The following is a 25,640-nucleotide window of genomic DNA, read 5'->3' on the forward strand; positions in this document are numbered from 1 at the left end:
GCTCGCCCCGCCCCGTTGCCAGGCAACGCCCCCTCATCCCTGCTCCCATTGGCTCTCGCCGCCACCGCCCCGCCTTTCCTCCCCGCCCATTGGCTGCTCCCGCGCGTGGGTCCCGCCTCCCGCGCCGCGCGGGCGCTGCCTCATTTGTCTGGCGGCGGCCGCCGTAGCGCGGCCTGTACGTGGCAGCGGGGCGGCGGCGGCCAATGAGCGGCGGCCCCGTGCGCCGGAAGGGGCGCGGCGCGGGCCGGAAGCGCCGCTCGGTGCCGCCGCCGGTCGCTCCGCCATGTCGCCGGTGCGGGCGGTGCTGGCGCTGCTGGCCGCGCTGGCGGCCCCGGCCGCCGCCTACTTCGTCAGCATCGACGCGCACGCCGAGGAGTGCTTCCTGGAGCGCGTGCCGTCCGGCACCAAGATGGGGCTCATCTTCGAGGTGGCTGAGGGCGGCTTCCTGGACATCGACGTGGAGGTGCGGCGGCGGCGGCCGACCTTGGGGAGCGGCGCCGTCCCGGGGCCGGGCTCGTTCCTGGGGAGCGCGGGGCGGGTGCGGGCTCGGAGCCGCCCGCGGGGTTCGGGCCGGGCCGGAGCGGGGCCGGTCCCGCCCGCCGGGGCTCGGGGCGGCGGGAGCGGCCCCGGGCGGGCCCCGCTGCTTGTGCACCGCCGCACGGGGCTCGCTCGGGCTGTGCCCCGTTCCCTCGGGCTCCCCGCTGCGCTCGGTGCAGCCTCGGCACCGGGGCTGCTCGCTGGAATCAGGGGCTGCCCCGTGAGGAGCAGCGTGCTGCTGCTTGCATCCCAAGGTGTTGTCTCTAATCCGCGTGGTTGGCACCGGGCAAGTTTTGAGCCGGTGCTGATCTTCAAAGAGGAATCAAGTCAGGAGATCGGGAGTACGAGTTGGTTTCATCGTGCTGCAGAGCAGAGAGGTTTTGTTCGGGATGTCTCAGAGGTGGGAGGTGTTGCTGAGAGCCCTGTACCGGTTGTAAATGACACCAGGCTGTGGCACAGGACAGGGGCTGGTGGCTGCGAGATCCCTTCACGTGTCACTGGTGGAAGCTCGGCTGCAGTTTGGGCTGGTGGGATGGGAACTGAGGATCACAGTGACCCTGAGAGCTCAGAACTCGGGTGTTCAGTCCATTAGAAATGGTAACTGCAGGAATGCCCGACTGTGTGTCTAAAGTCGATTGGAGAATGTCTTTCTTTCTTTCCTTTTTGTTTTCCTTCAGACATCAGAGATAAGGTTTTCTCTGCAGTTGTTAATTTGCCAAACAGCCAGGATTTGTGGTTTGCTTGTTCTTGACTGCTTATCTCGACCACAGGAGGCCAGGGAGAGAGGCTTTTGCACGACTTTCTTTACCAAGAAGTTTGTGCGGTTTAAAAAGATATTTCTGTGCGGGGAGCTGCACCAGTGAGATGTGGGAGGGAAAGATTGAAGCCTGCCAAAGGAGGCAGATTCCAGATGGTGTTGGTGCCTGTGAGTGGCTGACTGGCAGTGCTGGGATGGTGCATTTAAACCTCTGTGTTTGGAATAAAAACGTATGATCCTCTTGTTTTCCCCACGCAGATTACAGGCCCCGATAATAAAGGGATTTATAAAGGCGATCGAGAGTCCAGTGGAAAATACACCTTTGCTGCCCACATGGATGGAACTTACAAGTTTTGCTTTAGCAACAGGATGTCCACCATGACTCCCAAGATAGTGATGTTCACTATTGATATCGGGGAAGCTCCCAAGGGGCAAGACATGGAGACAGAAGGTGAGGAAGAGTCCTGGAAGGAACTCGGCTCCAGCTCGGGAGCTTTTCCCTACTTGCATGACTTGGGAACTTGAGTAGGGCTCTCAGGATTCCCGTTCCTCCAGGTGTAATTAGCTGTTCTCCTGCACAGCTAAAGTGGATGTTTTTAGACCTGGTTACACAATTTGAGGCAAAATCACCAGAGAATCCCTCGGCCATCTGCAGACACTAATGCTTCCATCCTTTAGCCCTTCATCAGTGCCATCCTGATTCCTAGTAGGCTCAGCAGTGTGGAGCCTTAGTTGATAAATGTGCTAATATAAAACTTCTCCCATAGCTGTGTAAATGACTGTTTTATCTGCAGCCTTTTGTCCTGTACCTGTGTTCATCTCTTACACTTTCCTCTAGGTGGTGGAGATACCTGGGATGGTATGTGGACTGCTTTTTGAAAGCTCCTTAGCATCTTGTCTCTGGCACATGTTCATTCACTAACAGCTAACTTGGCTTTTTCTCTGTAACATTGGTTTGGAGCATGAGAATGTCTTTTTAATAAACTACCCAAAAGGTCTGATTCTGAGCAATGCTGAGCACCTGCAGGCTCCCTTTGGCAGGTTTATACCCTGAGCAGCTCTTGGGATCAGGTCCTTGCACTGGCCATGGCAGTTTGTCCTCAGGTGGTTATTTATGGCTGACAGAAGATTTAATCAGTTTAGGTGAAATTGAGCTAAAACATTGAACATCCAAGAATGCTGGATGTTTCTGGCAGAATTTGCTTTCTATTGCTAAAGGGGATGTTGAGTAAGAAAAAGTTTTGAAAGCAATAAGCTGCTTGTAGGTTATGAATTATTACTGATGTATCAGGGGAAAAACTCAAACTTGTCATTTGCTGTAAAAAAAAAATGAATGTATTGCGTAGCAAGTTACAAAGTTTATTTAGCAATTGCTGACTGTAGCTAGAAAGGTAAACAATTCTTATTTTCTATTTTAGCAAGTAAATAACTTGGGCATTGAGTGCTTGATGTCACTTAAAAAGTAGCACATTCCTAACTTTGGATTTTTTTAAAAAGACTCACTTAAATATTTTATTGAGTCTGCATGTATCTGTTGTAAAGAGTATTAGTGCGATAAGACAATTTTCTGAAGTGAATTTTTGGAGTGGTTTTAGGCTATCCCTGCAACTGTAGTTTCTTCTCTTACTAATGAACTGCATTTACTGCAGTGACCAGTTGGCCATGAAAATAAGGGATTTGAATGAGAAAAGTGAGCGTGGTTTGCACAACTATTTGGATTTTAGTTGTAACTTGTATAAATGTTATTCTCTGGTCCTCTCTTTTGACTGTTCCCCACAAGGTGTGTGTTTTGAATAGCTCTATTTTCAGACTGTGATCTGCAACACTTAATTTACACATAAAGCTGTAGTAAGGTAGCTTCCAAATCAACTATGTCCCTTGAAAGGAAAATATGTTGGGTTTTGTGACTTTTAAAGAGAGCTGATTGCCCAGGGCATGTCTGTGGAATGGCACATCCACCTGATGCTAGAAAACTTGGCAATTGACTTGCCTAATTTATAAATTTGTGATGGACAGTTCTTTGAGTGTGGCAGCATTAAAAAAGATCCTGTGATTGACAGTCAAACCACTAAATCTGACATCTCTGAGCCTGCCATTTGCTGAACTTCTCAAGCTGGTTTTGTGCTACTGGTTTGGTGTTTAACTCCTCTCCTGCTTTCACAACACCAGAAGGGAAGGCTGTGCCAGGCCCCCTGGGCATTGTGCCCCCTGAATGCTGGATTTCAGCTGAGCTTGAAGATCACAGGATGTGATTTTTTTTGCTAAAGAAAGTGATCTCATAATTTGCCAGCATCATGATCTTGAGCTAAATTCTCAGTCATTCTATTTTTGCAAGCTTAACAACTAGGAAAAGCTGTCATGTTAAGATAGTTTGCTTGGAATATATTGGATGATATTGGCAAAATAGATATTAGTGTGTGGTATTGGTCTCGTGCATTCTTCCATTGTGTTCTCCTGGAAAAATTTGTGCACACTGGAAATGTGGGATCTGTACTGAGTCTGAATTGTCTCCTCCTGTTTGGATGTGGAGAAATATTTTCCCACTTGTTAAACACCACAGAGACACATTAGGGAAACTGGTGCTGCAGAAACTGAACTTGGTTGTAAGGCTAGAAAGTGTTCAGCTGTACTGTCAGACTTTCTGCAGCAGGAAATTACTTTTAACTGCTCATCAATTCACTGAAATAATTTTTTCCAGTCATTAACAGAATTTCTGATGCTTCTGAAATTATTCTGCAGCTCATCAGAACAAGCTAGAAGAGATGATTAACGAGTTAGCAGTGGCCATGACGGCTGTGAAGCACGAGCAGGAGTACATGGAAGTCCGTGAAAGGATACACAGAGCAAGTAGGTGCCTGACTCAGTCAATGCCTGCTCCCCTCTCCAGGGAGCCTGCAAATGGTCATTTAAACATGAGTGTTGCCCTGATTTTTAAAAGTGTTACGTTTTCTTTTATAGTTCTTGTGAAAGTTTTAAAGTTCTCATAAAACTTCTTCAGCCTTCTGATAACGTTTACATATTTGAGAGTCAGAGTTCCCACACAATTTCATGTAGAAATAGAATAGTTTAGTTATTTCTCTGTGAGTGGAGAGAAATGATTGATTGATCTTTGGACCAGTGTGGTTGGAGAGGTGGTAATTCCATCCTCCAATCCACGGTCACCTTTGGAATTCTATAAATACCAGATGTTCGAATAAAAGTGGATCTTTTTCTCTTTTAAACTTACCAGGCTTCTGTGTACTCATTTCGTGTCCAATAGTGAACTTGAGTCCATGAAAGCTTTTCCAAGTGACTTCAAAAATAATTTAAATCCTGCAGGCCGTGCCCATGGAGTAAGGAATGTAGATTTTGCTTGCAGTCATCTTTAAATTGGCTTTATAGTGTGGTTGTTATACAAAATAAGATTTGCTTAAGTGATGTAAATTTTGTATTTGTTTGAATTCTGTATTCATGCAGATACCAGTGATGATATCATTTAATCCACCTCCAAGGACATGGTAAACCATGGGATGGTTTTAAACTGAAAGGCAGGAGGTTTAGATTAGATAGTGGGGAAAAATTCCTCCCTGGGAGCGTGGCACAGCCCTGGCACAGCGTGCCCAGAGAAACTGTGGCTGCCCCATCCCTGGAGGTGCCCAAGGAAGGTGTCCTTGCCCATGGCAGGGCGTGAGACTGGATGAGTTTTTAGGTCCTCTCCAACCCAAACCATTCCATTATTTGGGTCCCAGACTTTGGTTGAACTGTTATTTCACCATTGAACTGGATGTGGCTTAATAATTGAGCCAAAGTCTCTTTTTAAAACATTTTGTTGAAATAGAGCAGAACTACTGTTGCTTTCATGAGTGAGAATCAAGGACAAGTATTTTGCATGTGAAAACACAACATTATATAAAAGCACTGTCTCTTCATTAATTTGAAGCTCTGAATATCTCCAGTTTTGTGACATTTGTTACTAATGGTCTGATTTAAGAAAAATCTGAATGTTAGGACCAAAGATGGTGACCCTTCAGAGGTCAGAAGTTCCTGCTTGACTCTGAAAAAGCAGGAGGCTTTGTTTGGCAGCTCAGAGGCCAGAAGGGTGGGCAGAGCTGAGAAAGATGCTGCAGTGTATGTCCAAAGTGGGTTTAAAAACAAATTGTTCAGAAAAATCCCCCTCAGCTCTCATCTCTGAGGCTGCAGGGACACCTGTGATGACCTGACACAAACCCAGTGCTTCGTGTGCAGTGCTCAGTTTCACAGCAGAATGTTTTCAGTTTAAATGCTTTGTTACTTACTACTTTTTTCTTCTTTTTTTTTTTTCCCCCAACAGTTAATGACAACACAAACAGCAGAGTGGTTCTTTGGTCATTCTTTGAAGCCCTTGTACTAGTTGCCATGACACTGGGACAAATCTACTACCTGAAGAGGTTTTTTGAAGTCCGAAGGGTGGTGTAAGATCCTTCTGTGGTCTCAGATTTCAGTTCACTCTCTACCAAACATCCTGGTCACAAAAAAAAAAAAAGTCATTTAGTTTCTGAACCCTCTTTACTGAACTATAAAACTTATTTGCTTATATTCCTTCCTAGTTAAGAAAAAAAAAAAGAATTGTTTTTATATATCTTCTGTAGCAAAAGCTGTGCTGAAATCTTGTCACTTTATTGGCATCATTTTGTTCCACTGAGATCTGCCCAGTCTGTGTGCTAAGCAAGGTCCAGGCAAGCTGCAAACTCTGTAACTCACTCTAGTAACAAGCTGTTCTGTCTTTTCTAACTTTTTTCCCTGTTTCCACAAGCACTTGCAGTTCTGTCCAGGGAAACGGTACAAGGCCCTAAGGTGACTGTTTGCATCCTTAACCCTGCAGTAGGTGTTATAAAATTGAAATAATCCCTTCTCCACTCACAGAAACTGCCAAGGAAAAGGTTAAAATTCACACCTAGTTGCTATTTAAAAGATACTCATCAGCAACTGTCTTAATGATATCAACTTCTTCCCAAAGTTCTTTTTAATTAAATAGTTTATACGAAAATTTTTTTTTTTTTTTCTCCTCCTCTCATCACCAAATGTTCCTTACACGGTTTTTAGTCTCTCAGAGGTTTTATTTGGAAGCCAATTGTGTGCAGTGTCTTGGCAAACACTCGTGAACCCTTTGGCTTTTGCAGGTCCAAAGCTCAGACTGTTTGCCCAGTGCCCAGGGCAGAAATGTTCAGGAAATCTGGATTCCTGAGGCCAAAGGGTTCTGGATTTGGGGGTTCAATCCACGCTATGCAGCCCTTGTATTTAAGTGCAGTGGCAAACTCTGCCATGATCTGATCAGAATTAGCATAATGCTAAATACTGGTGTGTTTTCTTTTTTCAGGCACATGTAGATTTGTTTTTGTATAAAGTTACTTTCCTCAGTTATCTGATGATTGGTTTAAAAATTTAAGAAGCGTCTGATGTGGGTGCTGAGCCAGGATTATGTTGTGACTGATGTATATTAGTTGTAATCATTTTTGGGGGTGGGGTGGGGTCTTTTCCAGGGGGGATCCTCTACAAGTAACACACAACAGTTTTGTACAATTAATTTAAAATTTGTTACAGGTTTTCATGTTCCAGGTAAAGTTTTTTCAACCTCGGGCAAACACTTGCAGCAGTTCTTCAGAGAGGTGGCTGTTACACCTTATTGCAACTGTTGTGTGCCAATATTTTTGTGTAAAACACTGAAAATTGAATTCTAAGATGTACATTTAAAAATTGCTCGTGAATCTAAATATGACCCAGGTTCGATAAATAAACAAATTCTTTAAAAAAATAAAAAGCGGCTTTGTTTTTTTTTTTCTTTTTTTTTTTTAGGGTTGGTACCTTAAGAAGTACAGATTAAAACAAAGGGGGTTTTATAAATTAGTCGTTTAGTGGTGGCCATAAAGTGAGCCACAAGAAGTTCCATATCAAAGGGAGGAAGAACTTTCCAGGCAGGATTCTCCCTCTGTGCAGACATCCCAAACCCACCTGGCTGTGATCCTGTGTCACCTTCTCCAGCTGACCCTGCCTGGGCACGGGGCTCGGACTGGATGACTGCAGAGTTTCCTCACAATCCTAACGATTCTGTCATTCCCGGCTTTCTTAGGATATCGGGAATTTACCCCCAGTCCATCCTGCTTTGGGGGCAGGTAGAATAAATATCAGGTAGCTCTGCCCTACATCTTAGGTTTGGCGTAGTGGTGTGGCACAGCGCTGCTGTAAGACCGGCAGAAATACTCTTTGCGACAGGCAGCTCGCCACAGAAATGTGAATTTTCTGTAAAATCCGAAGTTTTCACCGGGGGGCGGCGGAACTGAAGTGCGGCGGAACGGGAGGTGCCGCGGCTGTTTCCGCCGGGCGCCGCCGGCGCGGGCCAAGATGGCGGCGGCGGCTGAGGGCGGCTGGGGCTCGCTGCCGGTGCCGCTGAGCCCGGGCGTGCTGCGGGCGCTGCGGCAGCTCCGCTTCCACCAAATGACCCCGGTGCAGGTGCGGGGCCCCGCGGCACGCCCGGGAAGGGGAGGCCGGGCTGAGGGAGGAGGGCGCGGGCGGCGCCTGGAGCGCCTGGGCCGGTGGCGGCCGCAGCCGGGAGCTGGAGCAGCGAGAAGCCGCAGCCGTGGCTTTCCCACCGGCTCCGCTCCAGCTCTGATGTCTCGGAGGAGTTTTCACCTCTTGGAGATTTACTACCGCTTCACCTCCTCACCTGGTTCTTCTCTCTTTTCAGTCTGCGACCATCCCGCTCTTCATGAGTAACAAAGATGTGGCTGCAGAAGCGGTGAGTGCTTCTCCTTCGTGCAGTTCGTTGTTTTCCAGGCTTCTCTCGAGCTGAGGGAGGGCTGACGCTCTTTCCACTCTTCCAGGTCACAGGCAGTGGGAAAACCTTGGCGTTTGTGATTCCCATACTGGAAATTCTTCTCAGACGGGAGGAAAAGTTAAAGAAAATGCAGGTGAGATTAAAAGACAAACTACCGAGGATACTTTTATGATGTGCCAATAAGATTTGAGAACTTCAAGAAATCATCCATAAGGAAAATTGCCCACACAGAGTGACTGTGTGCTCAGCTCTTCAGTGTAACAGCAACAATAAACTGTTTAAAACTTTGAATTAAATCATTGCACTTAGATACAGGTTCTCTGGCATGAACAGAACAGGGTTCTGAGCTGCTGGAACGATGTCCCAAAATATGGAATGCACTGGTACACTGCAAGTGTTGAATGCTTTTTAGCATCCATTGGCCTTGAATACATTTTAGTGTGCAGGGAACTTCAGTGTCATTTGCTGTTAAATGTCATTATTAGATGCTGCTCTTTCAGCAGAGATATTTTACACATTGATACAGAGTCTTTCATAGACATTTTGGGATGTTTTTTAAATCTTTACTGTATTTCTGTGGAAATGTTTTGTCTGAAACCAGGCTCAAAATCATGGCTTCTATTAATTTAGCTTGAAAGGGAGGATTCTCCCCAAATCTTTCTTTTTTTTTCCTCCCCACAAATTCCTGATTTTCACGTGCAGGTTGGAGCTATAATTATTACACCAACGAGGGAATTGGCCATTCAGATTGATGAGGTGCTGTCACATTTCACAAAACACTTCCCCATGTTCAGGTGGGTGACCTTCAGCATTTCCATGCCCACAATTCCTTCTGTCAGTCATGACCCAGCAAAGCTTAAAGATGACCCAAATCTTTCTGTTTTATTGTTTTAGTCAGATTCTTTTAATTGGTGGAAGGAACCCCATGGAAGATGTTGAGAAGTTCAAGGAGCATGGGTGAGCTGTTTGTTTGTCAGTGTCTCAGAGCTGTGGTTTTCTCCTTGTCAGGGTTTTCAGCCCAGAGCTGTGGTCCTGCTGGTGCTGGAATGGGATTGTGCTGCCAGAATCCTTTGGGGTGAGCTGGGAAGTTGTGGGGTCTGTTCCTGGAGTGAGGTACAGTGTGAGGAGAGGCTCTTATGTGACACCAGCACCATTTATCTGCTGTTTGGATGAAGAACAGAGCTGAAAAGTGTCTTCAGTGAATATTTCACTTCTCCCTGCTCATTAATTTCCTGGGATTGTTTGGTGCTGATACTGATGATGGAGTTTTGAAGGAGTCCTGTTTGCCCCAGGCTTTTTATCGAGGTACCAAATATTTCCTACAGCTGATAGCTGCTTTCCATACTTTCTGTTTATATTCCAAAATTTTATTGCCACGGGGGATGTGCTTTCCCCTCATGCCATGGCACCTGAAATACGGCTGCAGTTAAAAGTGATGGAATGAAATTGTTTTGGTGAAGAATGCAGGGCTGTGCTGGGATAACAATATCAGGAGTTCTCCCAGATTCCTCACCCTGTATTGAGGGAATTGCTGTGTGTGTGCACCAACAGTGGCAACATCATCGTGGCCACCCCGGGCCGCCTGGAGGATCTGTTCAGGAGGAAAGCTGACGGGCTGGACCTTGCCAGCTGTGTGAAAGCTCTGGATGTGCTGGTGTTGGATGAAGCAGACAGACTTCTAGATATGGGCTTTGAAGCAAGGTATTGAAATAATAAATTCTGGTGGTTCTTCTGCAGTTTTAAATGAGTTGGTGTGTGATGGATGTGAATGAGCGTGGCCTGCAATGGCCTCCGAAGTTAATTTGTTCTCTTTTTTTTTTTTTTTTTTTAATTTCTGAATTTGTTCTTTCATCTTTGCTCTGTTAGTACACAAAGCAGTTGCTAGGGGGGGAAGAGAATCAGGAAATGTGGAACCTCAATGAATATGGAATCTCCTTTATTGAGATCTATGTTAGCCTATCTCCAGTAATGCTTGGTTCAATATCATTATTTGTACTCCAGAAATATAAATACATTTATATGTACTTATATTAAAGTACATATACTTTAATGTATAAAACACTTAACATGTTAACCAATAAACACTTTAACCAATAAAGCACTTTAACCAATAAAGTTTGATCTCTGTTTTCTCTTTCTCTCAGAGTTAAGAGAATTATTTCAATAGAAGTTTGACATGTGATAACAAAGCCTAAACTCCTTTCCAGTGATGAAACCTCTTCCTGAGGGAAGCCTTGTGACAGTTACATTTTCCATGTGCTTACTTACAGCTTGAATGCCATTCTGGACTTTTTGCCCAAGCAGAGGAGGACAGGTCTGTTCTCAGCTACCCAGACCCAGGAGGTGGAGAACCTGGTGAGGGCAGGGCTGCGGAACCCCGTCCGCATCTCGGTCAAGGAGAAGGGAGTGGCAGCCAGCAACACCCAGAAAACCCCAACACGCCTGGAGAACTACTACATGGTGTGAGCCTGGGCTCTGACCGAGCTCCCTGGCCCTTCTTCCTGCTTCCATCAATGAGATTTTAAGTTTTGACCACTTAGGATCACATTAACAGGAAAGCCAAAGTCCATTTTCTTATGTTTTTCTTTTACATTTTTCAGGTCTGCAGAGCAGATGAAAAATTTAACCAGTTGGTGCATTTTCTTCGGCAGCACAAACAGGAAAAACATCTGGTCTTTTTCAGGTAATTGTGTTTCATTGTGAGAACAGTTTGGTGTTTCATTACCTAAATTCCAGAGCTGTACCCTTTGTTGCAAAGGACACAACTATTTTCAAAGTGATTTTGGGAGCTGTTTTTTATAAAACGGTGCCTAAAAAAGAGATTAATCATTGCTTCATGTCAGGATCGTGTTATTAAGCAAAACATAAATTTTTAAAGTAAGACATTATAGGTGATTATATATTAATATATATATATATATATATATACATATATATATAATATATAATATAATATATATTATATAATATATATTATATATTTTATATATTATATATTATATATTATATAATAAATATTAAATATTAATAATATATTATATATTAATTATAAAAATTATGTGCATGTTTTAAATAAAAATAGTATATAGTTTTGAAAGACCTTGGGAAACTCTAGCTTGATTGTCTAAACCGGATTAAAAATGCAGCAAAACCTTTTGCTTTATTCCTGTCTTTATCACAACAGCACGTGTGCCTGTGTGGAATACTATGGGAAGGCTCTGGAATCCTTAATTAAGCAGGTGAAAATAATGAGCATCCATGGGAAAATGAAGCACAAGCGTAACAAGATTTTCACGGAGTTCCGGAAGCTCCCAGGGTAAGAAGGCTGAACCAGCCTGAAGCAGAACAGTGAGGGGAGGTGGTTGTGTCTGACTGTTCTGCTGCCTGGTGTGGAAGGGTGGCTCAGGTGAAGGATTCTCCAGGCTGGTTCTGAGTCACAAATTGTGCTGAGGTACACAAAGTGCGACCAAAAACAAAGGGAAAATGTGACCCGAGCATCTGCACCCTGCTTCAGATAATCCATGTGGCAGCACAGGAGGTGAGCACACGGCACTGTCACTTGCTACAATCACACATTAGCCCTGATGTTTAAACAAACTGGTGGCAAAAATAAGCTTTTCCTGATGAGCAGCCAGAGTGGAAACCCAGGCTATTACTTTATTAGTGGATGAACAAGAACATGGCAACACAGTGCTGTAACCTACCCACAGAGTGTTCTTTGGCAGCTTTGCAGGATGCTGTTAAGAAACTCTTGCCTCATCCAACTGTCATTTTTGTTATTGCATGGGACCTGAGTTTTATCTTTTTGTATTGTGAGAAAAATAATTACCAGCAGATTGTAAGAACAGCTGTTGAAAAGAACAGCATGGCAGTTCTGCTAAAATTGTCACTCAAGTCTTAAGTCTTTTATTTAAACATTTATTATAGTGCATTCAGCTGTGGTGGATGCAGTGCTGATTTAAATTTGAATTTTAATGGAGAATTAATTTGTCTTAGAAATGCAATATAGATCAAAATAATTTTCATTATGTTATTTAGAATTTTAGTTGGTGAAACCTGCAATTACCTTATATTTTGTCTCTTAAAATACCCCAAATGTTTTAAAATGTTTTATTGCTCACTCTCCAGTGAAGGTGCAGAACACACAGCTGTCAGGAGGCTGGCTCTTCTCAAATGACAGGTTCATGAAAATACACTTTTCCTTCTTGCTAGGGGCATTTTGGTGTGCACAGATGTGATGGCCCGTGGCATTGACATTCCAGAAGTGCACTGGGTGTTGCAGTACGACCCACCCAGCAGTGCCAGGTACAACTTCAAATCTTGAGATCCTTTTTTTTTTTTTCTCTGTGGTCTTGTTACTGTACTGCTCAGGTTTCAGCTGGGAACAAAAAAACTGCATAAAACACATTTAATCACTTCTGGAGGTTAATCTGACAGAACACAATGCAGGAGAAAGGGAGGCTGGAACAGTGCAGGTTTTGTTGTCACTGCTGTGAATTGAAATGACCTTGTGGTGTGTAGGTGTCTGGGGAGTGATCGTCACATCTGTGTGCACAGGTGACTCTGGGGTAAGGCTTTGTGTGAGAATATCAGAGAAGGAGTGAGAGATGACACTGGAGTGAAGGAGAACAGAGATGAGAGCAGGGACTGAGCTCTTCAAGGAACTGAAACTCACAGAAAAGGAGCTTTTCCATGGATTCCATAATTCTTCCTCCAACTTGCTTCAACTTCACTCCCAAAACAGACACCCCTTGCTTTAACCTAACAATTGAGTGGGATTGCCATAGATCTCTCGTGTTACACTTTGCTAATTCCTGTTGCTTTAGTTTAGTGTTTTCCATCCCACAAGATTTTCCCTTTTGCTGCCCAGTGCTTCCAAACCCAGCTGAGCTCTCCTGCCGGGTTCTTTCAGTGCCTTCGTGCATCGCTGCGGTCGCACGGCGCGGATCGGCAACGTGGGCAGCGCTCTGGTGTTTTTGCTTCCCATGGAAGAATCCTACGTGAACTTCCTCTCAATCAACCAAAAGGTGAGTAGGCTTTTATTCTATCCCAAAGCAGGAAAGAGGAAGGGCACAGTGATAGGAGCTTTGAAATCAGAATTTGTAGAACTTGGGGTCATACATGGTAATATTTTAGCAGAGATGCAGAATTAAAAGACAAGAGCTCCTTATTAATCACAAAATACAGCTGGAACATGAAATACCAGTGGAACATGAAACTCCAGTGTTACCCACTGGGTTTGTAAGAGGAACATGTGATGCAGTGAGTAAGGAAAGGCCTTTTGTTCCTAAGGGTGTGGATTGAGCATTTGCAGGAGGGCAGTGCTGGTTTAGGGTCCTGCCCCAGGCCTGCCACCAGCAGCTGACACCCTGCAGCCTCTCTGCTCTTCACTTACAACTCCTACAATCTCCCTGCCTGCTCCTGCCTCTGTGGCAGGAATTCTCTGGAGACCTCCTAGTCAGACCAGAGCTTGACAAAGCAGGAGATGAAGATGTTGCCTCTGTGGAGCTGCAGTGTGAGAACTCTGCTGGGCCAGGAGCTGCTGTGTGGGGCTGGTGGTCAGCTCGTGTGTTGGAGTGACCAAAGGGAAAGGGGCTCAAAGCTGACAGAGGATTAACTGTGCAGCAAAGGTGTGTTTGAGGTTTCACAGTACATTCCACATCACTCAAACTTTTCCTTTGGTCTTCTTTATTTTCTGGTTCCCAGTGTCCCATGCAGGAAATGAAACCGCAGACAAATGTGTTGGATCTTCTTCCCAAGCTGAAGTCCATGGCCCTGGCTGACAGGGCAATGTTTGAGAAAGGGATGAAAGCCTTTGTGTCTTATGTCCAGGCTTATGCCAAACATGAATGCAATCTGATCTTCCGGATCAAAGGTAATTCCAGCAGGCCTGGTGTCCCTCACTGTTTTTCTCAGGTAACAAAAGTATGGTGGTGTTGTGCAAAAGCTTCAGCTTCTGATTTTTGATTTCACATTCACTTCCTGCACCATCAGATTTTGACAAAACTCCTATTTTTTTCAAGCAACTTGTTTCAAGAGAAAACACTCAATTAAAGCACAAATGAAAGTGACTTAATATTGTTGCTAGTATTAAGGTATAGAGTGCAAACAATACATTAAAATAATGTTGACTTTTTTTTTATTTTCTCAGTTAAATAAACTTTTTATCGAGCAGGAAACTGACTTCATAATCTTTATTTCAACAGATCTGGATTTTGCCAGTCTTGCCAGAGGTTTTGCATTGTTAAAAATGCCAAAGATGCCCGAATTAAGAGGAAAATGTTTTCCAGACTTTACTCCAGTCACTGTCAATACAGACTCCATTTCATTTAAGGATAAAAACAGAGAAAAGCAGAGACAAAAGAAATTAGAAGAACAAAGAAAAGAAAGAGAGGAAAATCAAGGGAAAAAGAAATTTGTAAAGAACAAAGCATGGTCAAAGCAGAAAGCCAAGAGGGAGAAGAAAAAGAAAGTAACAGCTAAAAGGAAGCGTGAAGAGGTAACTGTGTCCATTCCCTTAAACCCCAAGTGGGTGCTGCAGCCTTGCCACTGGGAGAGAGCCTGGGATTTTAGTGTGGTGGAACTGATGGCTGTGAAATAACCCTTTAAGACTTGGACAAGCAACACTTAAAAAATTATAGAGGTTTTTCAAGCCAAACTCAGCACTGGTGCTGGTCACTAATAGGATTTTTATTTCTCAGAAGTCTGAAGATAATTTTGTCAGTTTTCAGCAAGTGTAGCTGAGAGTTACAGTTGCTTGGGTAGGAACTGAATATTAATTCCTGCTTGGATATTTCTGGCAAACTCTGACTTGTAATCTTCCCTTGTGTTCAACTGTATACAATGAAAACCTTTTGGTGTTGTGTTTAATTTGTTGTTTTCAACTTCCAACAGGGCTCTGATATTGAAGATGAGGATATGGAAGAGTTGCTGAATGACACAAGATTCTTAAAAAGATTAAAAAAGGGAAAAATTAGTGAAGAAGAGTTTGAGAAGAAACTAACAGGCAACCACAGGTTCAAAGCAGGAACTATTGAGGACGTAGAATCTGAAGGCTGACAGTTACTCTAACCACATTTTTACATTAAAACACTGCTTATTTCAATAAAATCAGATTTCTATAAAAAATAGAGAACAAAATACCTCTATAAAAAGAGAGCTGATCTAATTTCTTCCCAGAGAGACCTGGCACCCCTAAAGACACAGAGCCTGCAGTTGTTGAGAACAAAGCTAAAAGCACCACTCTGGTGTGGCAGGAGCTGCAGGTTTCCATCAGCAGCCTTGTGCATGTTGTAATTTTGTTTTTTTCAAGTATGTACCACAGATCAGTAACAGCACACCTAAGAATGAATCTGGATACACCATAAGGGATTTTATTTTACGGTATCAAAATAACTCCATCCCTCTTTAAAATAATTTAGTTGTGGCCTCTGAAAGCTGTCGTAGCTTTGGGAATTTTTTTCAATAGTGGTCCATAATTATGTTAATCCTTCTAATGGCATTTCATTTCCTTGCCATGTTCCTTTATCATCCTCCAAGTTCTTAAAGCCCTGATGACACATCCTGTGCAGGAGTCTCTGAGTTACAGGTAGAGTTTAATGAGTTCATCACTGACAGCTGAAGGAGTCAGCACACCGAGGTCTGTGAACAGCAGTGTGATCAGTGAAGGGGAGGTGTAGTCAATCCAGGGGTGCTCCTCTGTCAGGTTCTGACCCGTTTTCAGAGTGTCTGCTTTGTACTAGAAGGAAACAGACCATTTGTTACTACACAACTGCAAGTTAATCCTCTTTTGGGCAAGAGCAGCGCTACAGCCTCAAGCAGGTGTTTGTGGTAAAACTGAAGGAAGTCAAGTGCACAGACTGGTGCCATCTTGGTCTTAGCTCTTTTATCTCGTGTAAAAAGTACAATTTGTAATTCTGGAGTTTGTTGGTTTAACTGTTTCTTACCCTCGGCTGCTCCTGGGGCCTAAAGGAACTGCTTTAGGAACAGAGTATCAGTATCAGGACAAATTGTGGCTGTTTGGTGCCTCACTGTACCATGGAGCAACCCCAAAATATACCACAGCAGAGAGATGCAGATAATCAGAGATGCTTAGAAGACAATTTTTCACAGACACACCAGTGTGCACCTTAGCTGGGTAAGATGGAAGTTGAGTTTCTCTTACCTTAAACCTATCAGGAACGTCCTGCTGATTGAGAGGGAAGAGTCTGACAAACTTGAAACTTTCTGCTACCACATAAAATGGCTTATTCTGGGCTTTGGCACATACAGCAATTTGATTGGTGCCAATCTGTGGAGACAGATGGAAAAGAACATTGCAGACTCAGTGCTTGCCTGACAATATTGCCCAGCTTCCAACAATCAACAGACATTTACTGGATAAAATCCAAATGGAAGAGACTTCTCAAAAAGCTTTAAATGCTTCAGAGAAACCAAACTTTAAAAGGCCAGAGTTTACAGAATGATGTAAGAAATTCACAATTACCTTGTTGATAATACCTCCACTTTCAACTACACCTTCAGCACCAACTAACACCAGGTCCACTTTCTCCATAATGTAGCTGTTAAAAAGGGACAAAAAAACCAAGCATTACTGGGTAATATGACAAATGACTTGCTGAACAGAACAGAAGTGAGTAATTCAAACAATCTTTCAATTTTCTCCACTAGTTCCATCCAACGCTTATAAGTCCACATGCTGCTGCACATCCTTGGAGTGAGATTTCATCTGCTTCCCTGCAGGAATATTAAGCAGCCTTTTCTTCCCCAGCCATAGCTGACCCTGGCAACTCTGTAAATGCTGGAAGAAGCTGAACTCTATAAGAATGTTCAGATTGTAGTTTTTTTCTCATGTATTGGACTTGTACTAAGCAGTGGTAATTTAGCAAATACCTTAAGAAAGCAAAAAATTATAACACTTTTGCAAATTAGGAGAAAAAAAGTGGCTTCTTTGTTTAGCACCTCAGTTCTTTTTTACAGATCTGTACACATTCTTAGGTCTGGTTCCTTCTTTCATTCCAACACGCAAAATCAAATGCTTGTGTTGTAGCTGACACATTGTAATTGTGCACCTGAAGCTGTAACTCGTTTAGCCTGTTGGATGACTCTGACAAACTAAGTAATATTCCTGGGGTTTGAACAATCTGTTAACATGTGAGTTTATTCTGTCTTACTGTCAAAATGAAATTATGATGAAAAATATTTATAATCTGACTTACCCAACTGCAGCATCCAGAATCACAGTCACGGGAATGTTCAGCTTCCTTAGAGCTTTTGCCATTTTTTGCCTATTAAAGAAAATGTTTGGACCTTAAAAATTAATTTTTTTAGAGACAATAATATGAAAGTACTGTCTGAAAGACTGAAGCCTATGACCACCCCCATTCCCCTTCTGGTAGAACAGAAAATGAGTTATGATACAGAAATTGAAGGAATTGTTACGTGTTGTTAGTGACATGTATTATGTAGGGTGCAGGGTTTACTCCTTCACTTATACAACAACATCTGCTCTGAAGGAATTATTTGGCATCTTTAAATGACATTGTTAACTATATATTTTACTTTGCTATGATTAATATAATACTGATTATTTTAGCCTACTTCTTAAAGAGATAATTATAAAGCAGTTGTCTCCTATCTCCCAAGGGCTGCCTGGCACTGAGCAAAAGTTGTGAACCTTTGAAGAAGACCTAGATAACACTAATTAGGATATTGAGTATGGAAAGTTAATTACCAATATTTTTTAGATATTTTTTTCACTTGCCCAGAATAATGTGATAAGAGCGATACTTGCTGTTTATCATGCTCCGACCAAGCCTAGCAGCTTTTCTTAGTGCAGGACCAGTCGGATGGTAGCTGTAACTTACCCTATGAACCAAGATAAAACCCAATCAATGAATACTCGCCCTGCTTCATCTGGCTGTGATTCAGTAACAAAAACACTGAATCGCTTCTTGGACTCCACAGCTGCTTCCAACACCCTGAGGACCACCCTGGAGTAGGCGTGTGTCAGTATTCGCTGCCAGGACAGAAATAAATTCACACATTACATCTGCTGAGCCTCGGGAAACCTTGACTTTTATCATGCCTTGCCGTGCAGAACAACGTTGTGCAGAAGTCCCCATCAGACTCCTCTCCCCTCCTGTTCCTCCCTCACTGCCAGCAGCAGCAGAACCCAACAGGAGCGACGCTGCCCCGGCCTACTCACAGCACCGTCTCTGATGAAAGGGTGACACAGCTTGGCGATTTTGTTCCGAGAGAGAGAGACTTTGGTCAGGAAGATCTCCCCGCGCTCGATCATGATTTCTTTGCACTTGGAGTAGTCCTGGCAAAGAGCGGGATGCCCGTGAGCGGCGGCAGGCTCCGGCAGCAGCGCGGGCAGGGCGGGCAGCCCTTACCGAGTACTCCAGCGAGGTGAGGCTGATGAAGCGCAGGAAGAGCTCCCCGCCGGAGGACACGGCCACCGAGGAGTCCACCCGCGACAGGGTGTCGATGGCGTCCCGCAGGCTGTTCCGCAGCCCCTGGATGGTCTCTCCTGGGCAGACAGACACGCGTGGTCAGAGCCTCGCCCCGGGGGCAGCCGCGGCTCAGCCGGCGGCACCCGGGCCCACCTCGGTCCTGCCTGAGGAACCCCAGCAGCGCGCGGATGGCGGCCACGGCCGAGGCGACATCGGGGTCGTCCCTCAGCTGCGCCCTGAACGTCTCGATCAGATCTGGAAGGCAACGGGGAGCGTCAGGCCTGGCTTGGTCCGGCGCCTCCCGGGGCTGCCCCGCGGCCCCGTTACCGTCCGTGCCCATCTCCTCCCCGTTACCCTCCGTGCCCATCACCCCCGTTACCGTCCGTGCCCACCGCCCCCCGTTACTGTCCGTGCCCATCTCCTCCCCGTTATCCTCCGTGCCCACCGCCCCCGTTACCCTCCGTGCCCATCGCCCCCGTTACCCTCCGTGCCCATCGCTCCCCGTTACCCTCCGTGCCCATCTCCTCCCCGTTACCCTCCGTGCCCACCGCCCCCGTTACCCTCCGTGCCCATCACCCCCGTTACCCTCCGTGCCCACCGCCCCCGTTACCGTCCGTGCCCATCGCCCCCCGTTACCCTCCGTGCCCACCGCCCCCGTTACCCTCCGTGCCCATCGCCCCCCGTTACCCTCCGTGCCCACCGCCCCCCGTTACCCTCCGTGCCCACCGCCCCCGTTACCGTCCGTGCTCATCGCCGCTCCGCCGGGGCTGGGCAGGGCCGGCCCGGGGCGTGCCGGATGCGGAGCGCCGGGCCGGGCGTCATCCGCGGGCGCCGCGGCCGCCGCTGCCCGGGCGGCGCGATGAGCGCGGGTGAGCGCGGCCCGGCGGCGCGGCGGGGTCCGGGCGCGCTGCGGAGCGCGCTGGGGGCGGCTCGTGGGGAAGCGGGGCCGGGAGCGGGGCCCCGGGGCTTCACCGCTCTGCCGGGGGCCCGCAGTGACGCCGCTGTGCGCTCCCTTTGCAGATGATGAGCTGAGCCTGCTGATCGTCGTCCTCGACACCAACCCGATCTGGTGGGGGAAGAGGGCTCTGGGAGAGGCTGAGGTACGGCCTTTGGGCGCTGGCACTGCTGATGGCCATTTCTGGGGGAAACGGTCATTTTCTTTCATTTCTGAACTGTGCTAATGTTCGGGTGTAACAGGTATCGTAATACCTTTTTGTTATAAATGAGAATTTATTCAGCCAGATTAAAAATAAAAAATGATTTTATTAGCGGTCAAATTCTATCTAGCCAGCCACAAGGAAAGAACAGAGCCCAGCCCAGGGTCGGCCCTGGGTGTGCAACAAGGAGTCAGCTTCAGCAGAGGTTTTCCCCTATGCCCACACACCTCTATCTTGGCCCAGGCGGTTTTTATAAGGAAAATTCTGCTTGAGGCCAAGATTTCAGCAATCAGTCTTTTCTTCTATTCAGAGTCTATAGGTTTTTTGGTGATGAGGAGGAATAATTCAGTGTCTGGAGTAGGTGAATCCCTGATGAGATTTACAGGAACACTGCATTCACGTGTATTGGTCTGAGGATTTCCATGAGATCCATCTTGGGCTGTTTATGGGATGGTCAGCACCCGATGACCAACACCTGGAGTCCCATAGAGTCTTGACATGGCCCATCTCCTGGCCAAGCCAAATCCTTTTACTTGTAAATCAGTTTCTAATATACACCCAGTCTTGCCTGCAAAGGTGGGGGGGAACTAATATAAACGGGCATAATCTAACAAGTATCTAATATTGCATATTTCATATAAAGAATAGCGCAAATTATATTTACTACACATAACATTTTGAAATACCTATGCAGCATTCTGTGTTCATTAGAGCTTTTTCAACAGCAAAAGCTCATTCTGCATCTTCAAATTTAGGTTTTTTAAACTGCAACAATTTCACAGATTACTTCTGAATTGTTTCTCTGTAAATGTTATTGTGCTACATCTGCTCTGTTCTTTTTTCCAGCAGTTCACCCTGTCGAAATGCATCGATGCAGTGATGGTGCTGGGAAACTCTCACCTGCTCATGAATCGCACCAACAAACTTGCTGTAATAGCAAGTCACACTCAGGAAAGGTAGAGCTGCTTCTAAAAGTTTCCAGTTTCCTCTATCTGTCTCCTGATTTTCTTGTTTGATGGCAAGAAACCAAGTTAAAACTGTGTAATATATCATGGTCTTAAAAAAAGAAATTAGCTGAAACTAAGTAGGAAAGAATCTTAATGACTTACAAAGCAACAAAAGGACTTAGAAGGGAGGCTTAAATAGACTTAAAAATACACGGAGAGAGAATGGTAGAATATGTGTGGAGTGGAACAATGCAAATTGAAGAAGTTCCCTGTTTAGGGGATATTTTTACCTCCAGATGTTTGTGAATCTCAGGATCTACCCTCAAGTGCAGCTGAAGAATTTCACCAGATCTCTTAAGAGATGTCTTAAAAGGAGGGAGCTGAATGTGGGTTTTACTCCAGTTTAAGTTGAAGGTCACCTAACTTACAAATGCCTAACGTATTAGAAAGATTTTAAATGAAACTTCAGAATATTGTTATCTGCAGCTGATTAATTTATAGCATTTTTTCTTACATGAATACTTTGCTTTCCCTTTGTTTCAGCCGTTTCCTGTACCCTGGGAAGCGTTGGGCTGCTGCAGATCCCTTCGGAGAGGGAGGCCCTTCCATGGAATCTAACTGCTCCAGCAGCAAGGATGGAAAATATGAATTATTAACAGCAATAAATGATGCAATTGCAGAAGAGATTAAAGACCTCATGACAAAGAGTAAGCAGAAGAAAATTCTAGGCTTGCAGAATTGGAAAACGCTTGGACTGTCAAGGAGTTGCAGAAATGTCCTCTGTTTTCATCATATGAATTTTAATATGCTTAAAGTAGATGAGTTTATCAGGCCTGACACTTCAGGCCTCTGCCTTAGTATTATTGGCCAAAGATAAAAATGTGTAGTATTTTGTATTGTTAGGTCCAGCAGCTGTTTTTGTATATAAAAGTAACTTTTGCACTTTTTCTTGTATGGCAGCTGACATGAAGGGCCAGCAAACAGAAACCCTGTTAGCAGGATCACTTGCTAAAGCACTTTGTTGTATCCTTTTGATTACAGAATCTTCAAAGCCTTTATGTGTTCTTAAGACTGTTTCTTATAGTACTAACTTTTAGTTTTCTTGTTTTGTTATAATACTTAAAACTGAACCATTTGCCTGATAACTGTGGCTTGTGTTTATCAAAATGTGTATTGGCCGAGGTGGTGAATGTGTGGTGTGGATCATGGGGTTATTTCCACGAATGGAATGTAGATTCCTTAATGCCAGCTAATGTAGACATCAACAAGATGGGCAAAGACCTAAAAGGTACCACCTCTTTTCCTGTTTTCAACACTGAAAGGTTTATTTTAACCTAAATAACAGGTATAAATACACTTGCACACACAAATATACATGTTTGGATACACCCCCATTTCCAAAATTGGCACTGATAGGTGGAGGTTTATTTTGAGGTTGCCTACATTGAAAAAGTTAAAGGACTTGATCAATAGTCCACACCCTTATGGAGATTTTCTGTTGTAAGGAAATAAATTGGAATTTCTGTGGAATAACTGGAGGTTGAGAGGAATTACTCCATAGATAATTGTCACTGGGACTGGAAATAGTTTCCTATAGATACTTTATCTGACCTGTTAGATCTAACATCCAGTATGTTCTGAGGTGTCATATGCTACAGAATTAAAGGGGTGATGCAAACAAGGTGTTGATGCATTTCTTTTTCTTTTTAATATTTAGTCAATCAAGAAATTAAATCAAGGATTCTGGTAAGAACTTTTGTTGTCACTGTTTTCTTTTAGTCTTGAAATCCAGTGATATATGTAGGCTAACAAGTTTGAATTTGTATTTAGGTCATAAAAGCTGCAGAAGACAGCGCATTGCAATACATGAATTTCATGAATGTGATCTTTGCAGCACAGAAACAGGTGAAGCTGGCCTTTTTTCTATTTATATTACCTTTTATTTTTGTGTAAATAACACAAATGTTAATTTCTCTTATGATTACATAATTTATAGGGCATTTATCATGGAAACAAGTCATGACAGTGACACTGACAGGGCTGTGTGGGTTTTGGCTAAATTTATTTTTCATGCATGTCATCTCTTGCAGAGTATTTTGATTGATGCCTGTGTCTTGGACTCTGATTCAGGTCTTCTGCAACAGGTAGAGACTTGCTGTTGTTATTTACCATTTATATTAACTCATAAATACTTGATGTTAGACGTTCTTCAGCTCTTTCCTTTAATCAAGAGTGGGTGTGGAAATATGTTCAGTGGATCTGACAGTTGGACATGCAGGCCTTTTGCAGTACAGGGATATTTTAAGTGCCCTGTTCATGTCATCAAACAACAATCTGATCATGGTTTCTGCTTTCCAGGCCTGTGATATTACAGGTGGTATATATTTGAAAGTGCCCCACATGCCATCCCTTCTGCAGTATTTGTTGGTAAGTCACTTAAAAAAACACTTCAGTGTGTCAGATGTGAGATATTCCCTTCACTGACCTGATAATACAGGAATACCATCCCAATTCACAAAATACTTCTCTCTATCCATGCAGTGGGTTTTTCTCCCTGATCAAGAGCAGAGATCACAGCTTGTCCTTCCACCTCCTGTTCATGTTGACTACAGAGCTGCCTGCTTCTGTCATCGGAACCTCATTGAAATTGGCTACGTGTGCTCTGTGTGCTTGTCAAGTAAGTTTATAAATGTTTAACAATATGATTTCTTATGTTCCAATGACCTGTTTTAGTGAAAGCAAATTCTTTGATTTTTCAGTATTTTGCAACTTCAGTCCTATCTGCAGTACCTGCGAGTAAGTGTTTATTCTTTGTAGTTCAAGGGTGGGTGTGCGAATATGTTCAGTGTATCTGACAGTTGCTTTTCCATATTTTTTTTTCCAGGACTGCTTTCAAAATATCATTGCCACCTGTCATGAAAGCAAAGAAGAAGAAATTAAAGGTAGCTGCATAGCAACATTATGTAAATACATCTTTACCTCCTCCAGGAATGCCATGAAATGGAACCTACTTGAGAAACTGATGGCACTTTTTATTGGATATGAAAGAGAACTGTATGCAGTGCTATTACTTGTTTCTTAGGGGACAAATATTTAAAATGTATGTCTTCTATGCGGCCTGTTAAGTAACAAATCACTGTATTACCATGTAATCTGTGCTGTTTTAAATACTAATTCTTTACTGTAAGAGGAACCAGAAGTTGCATCCTGGTAAAGATACACAGCCTGTGAATTTGAGGGTATTCTGTCCACTGCCAAGTTTCACACCTCTGAGGTATTTTCAAAGTCAAGAAAGCTTCAATTCTTTCTATATGTTGGTGTAAAGTTAAGAATGACCATTTCTAGTGTAGAATCAGAATTATAGCACAGTGTTGTTCAGGACTTCAGCTTCTTATTAGCAATATGAGCCATCATTTTCAAGATGGTTTGTGAACCACTTGGGAAAAAAAAAAAAAGGTGCTAATTGCCCTGCATGTGCACTCACATGTATTCATATTCCTGTGACGGTACTGTCCTTGTGGTATTTCTTTCTCAATTTGATATCTCTGCATTTGTGGATGAAAAGGCCTCCCTTAGTTTAAAATAGCATCAATAAATGCAGACTAGCTGGTTAGTCTTCAAGGTTTTATTTTGAAACTGGAAAACAAGAAATGTAGTTGTAATCTGGTAACAGGCACGCTTCTTATTTTTATTATGTGGGTTTCCAACTGACATGTGACAAGAACAAAGACTTTTGGATTGGTGTCTTTTATGGCAGGAAGGTCTGCTGTGTACTTCTGAATGTGGCTTTCATTTAAAGAAACAAACAGTATCTCCTTCTAAAGATAACTATATAATTTGGTAGTTTGACCTTTTTCCTGAAAGGAATAGAGAGGAATTTTTTTTCCACATAGAAAACAAGTTATTTTTTCCTTCCCGATGTGTATACAGGAATTTATCAGGTGTTGATATTCACATCAGGTTTTGTCACTGTAACAGCTGCAGTGCCAGTTATTTCTGGGCTTGCCAACCTAACAAGGCGAGCTTTTTTTCATTGACAAAAGCCATTTTGTTTGAAAGCTGTATTTATAATTTACGTTGTATAAAACTTTGTAATAAAGACTGTCTCTTTTTCAAATGTGGTCAGATATTGCTTTGATACTTAAGGGTGAGCTACATGATTTTCCTGGAGTTTGAGTCATACTAGCAAACAAATGATTAGTGTTTTCTACAAGTTACATACTTCTGTTTATAATTAGTACTCTAATGCATATTGGTTAATGAATCTCTCACTTCTCATTCTCATTAGTCCACATGCTCAGTTTCTCTTATTTTGGGTTTGGGGGTTTCTTGGGTCACTGGTCTCCTACCAGAATTACCATTTACCTGCTTCAATCTGTTTCAGCACAATTACTGAGCTGTTTTACTAGTTTCTTCCTTAAATGGGAAGATATCCTAGTGGTCCATAAATTCTTAATCAATACTACCTCCCTCTTCCCAAACCATGCTGACTCCCTTTTTCAGGTCTGAGAAATAAACTTTATTTATTTATTTTCTCACACACTTAAAGCTTGTTAGCGTTGTTAGCTCTGTTAATTTGTGACCGGCCCGGGGTCTGGAGCTGCCCCGGCGCCACCATCGCTGCCCGGGTTCCCGTGAGGCGGCCGCGTCCCCGCCGCCCCCGTGAGGCGGCCGCGTTCCCGCCGCTTCCGTGAGGCGGCCGCGTTCCCGCCGTTCCCGTGAGGCGGCCGCGTTCCCGCCGTTCCCGTGAGGCGGCCGCGTTCCCGCCGTTTCCGTGAGGCGGCCGCGTTCCCGCCCTCCCGTGAGGCGGCCGCGTTCCCGCCCTCCCGTGAGGCGGCCGCGTTCCCGCCGTTTCCGTGAGGCGGCCGCGTTCCCGCCCTCCCGTGAGGCGGCCGCGTTCCCGCCGCCCCCGTGAGGCGGCCGCGTTCCCGCCCTCCCCGTGAGGCGGCCGCGTTCCCGCCCTCCCGTGAGGCGGCCGCGTTCCCGCCGTTTCCG

At 44.3% G+C, this 25,640-nt stretch overlaps 4 protein-coding genes across 6 annotated transcripts; 3 read left to right on the forward strand and 1 right to left on the reverse strand.

Moving 5' to 3' along the window:
• Nucleotides 1–241: 241 nt before the first annotated feature.
• On the forward strand, nucleotides 242–7,070 carry TMED2 (transmembrane p24 trafficking protein 2). 2 transcript variants are annotated; one of them, XM_085593351.1, is made up of 5 exons: nucleotides 242–463; nucleotides 1,553–1,745; nucleotides 2,133–2,153; nucleotides 4,034–4,141; nucleotides 5,604–7,070. In XM_085593351.1, the coding sequence occupies exons 1-5, from the start codon at nucleotides 284–286 to the stop codon at nucleotides 5,726–5,728; spliced, it is 627 nt and encodes a 208-aa protein (XP_085449477.1). In that variant the 5' UTR covers nucleotides 242–283; the 3' UTR covers nucleotides 5,729–7,070. The 2 variants fall into 2 exon arrangements, with proteins under 2 accessions (XP_085449477.1, XP_021388454.1); XM_021532779.3 differs by lacking the exon at nucleotides 2,133–2,153.
• Nucleotides 7,071–7,628: 558 nt separating this feature from the next.
• DDX55 (DEAD-box helicase 55) lies at nucleotides 7,629–17,401 on the forward strand. Its single transcript, XM_021532780.3, has 14 exons — nucleotides 7,629–7,759; nucleotides 7,995–8,045; nucleotides 8,131–8,217; nucleotides 8,787–8,878; nucleotides 8,979–9,041; nucleotides 9,636–9,785; nucleotides 10,355–10,544; nucleotides 10,685–10,767; nucleotides 11,269–11,400; nucleotides 12,297–12,389; nucleotides 12,997–13,111; nucleotides 13,791–13,959; nucleotides 14,291–14,583; nucleotides 14,979–17,401. Exons 1-14 carry the CDS (start codon nucleotides 7,652–7,654, stop codon nucleotides 15,141–15,143), a joined length of 1,791 nt encoding a protein of 596 aa, XP_021388455.2. The 5' UTR covers nucleotides 7,629–7,651; the 3' UTR covers nucleotides 15,144–17,401.
• Nucleotides 15,436–19,314, reverse strand: EIF2B1 (eukaryotic translation initiation factor 2B subunit alpha). The gene is made up of 9 exons (XM_021532781.4): nucleotides 19,280–19,314; nucleotides 18,695–18,796; nucleotides 18,482–18,618; nucleotides 18,292–18,408; nucleotides 17,990–18,102; nucleotides 17,303–17,371; nucleotides 16,570–16,645; nucleotides 16,249–16,374; nucleotides 15,436–15,822 (listed from the first exon to the last, which is right to left on the reverse strand). Exons 1-9 carry the CDS (start codon nucleotides 19,290–19,292, stop codon nucleotides 15,667–15,669), a joined length of 909 nt encoding a protein of 302 aa, XP_021388456.1. The 5' UTR covers nucleotides 19,293–19,314; the 3' UTR covers nucleotides 15,436–15,666.
• On the forward strand, nucleotides 19,305–24,762 carry GTF2H3 (general transcription factor IIH subunit 3). Of its 2 annotated transcripts, none has more exons than XM_021532818.4 (13): nucleotides 19,305–19,410; nucleotides 19,562–19,641; nucleotides 20,545–20,654; nucleotides 21,189–21,352; nucleotides 21,606–21,668; nucleotides 21,904–21,933; nucleotides 22,363–22,391; nucleotides 22,476–22,550; nucleotides 22,736–22,789; nucleotides 23,004–23,072; nucleotides 23,187–23,322; nucleotides 23,405–23,441; nucleotides 23,530–24,762. In XM_021532818.4, exons 1-13 carry the CDS (start codon nucleotides 19,338–19,340, stop codon nucleotides 23,597–23,599), a joined length of 990 nt encoding a protein of 329 aa, XP_021388493.2. In that variant the 5' UTR covers nucleotides 19,305–19,337; the 3' UTR covers nucleotides 23,600–24,762. The 2 variants fall into 2 exon arrangements, with proteins under 2 accessions (XP_021388493.2, XP_021388494.2); XM_021532819.4 differs by having other exon boundaries at nucleotides 20,548–20,654.
• The last annotated feature ends 878 nt before the right edge of the window (nucleotides 24,763–25,640 follow it).

The sequence above is a fragment of the Lonchura striata genome, chromosome 15 (assembly GCF_050655825.1).
Source record: "Lonchura striata isolate lonStrDom1 chromosome 15, ASM5065582v1, whole genome shotgun sequence".
Taxonomy (NCBI): Eukaryota; Metazoa; Chordata; class Aves; order Passeriformes; family Estrildidae; genus Lonchura; species Lonchura striata.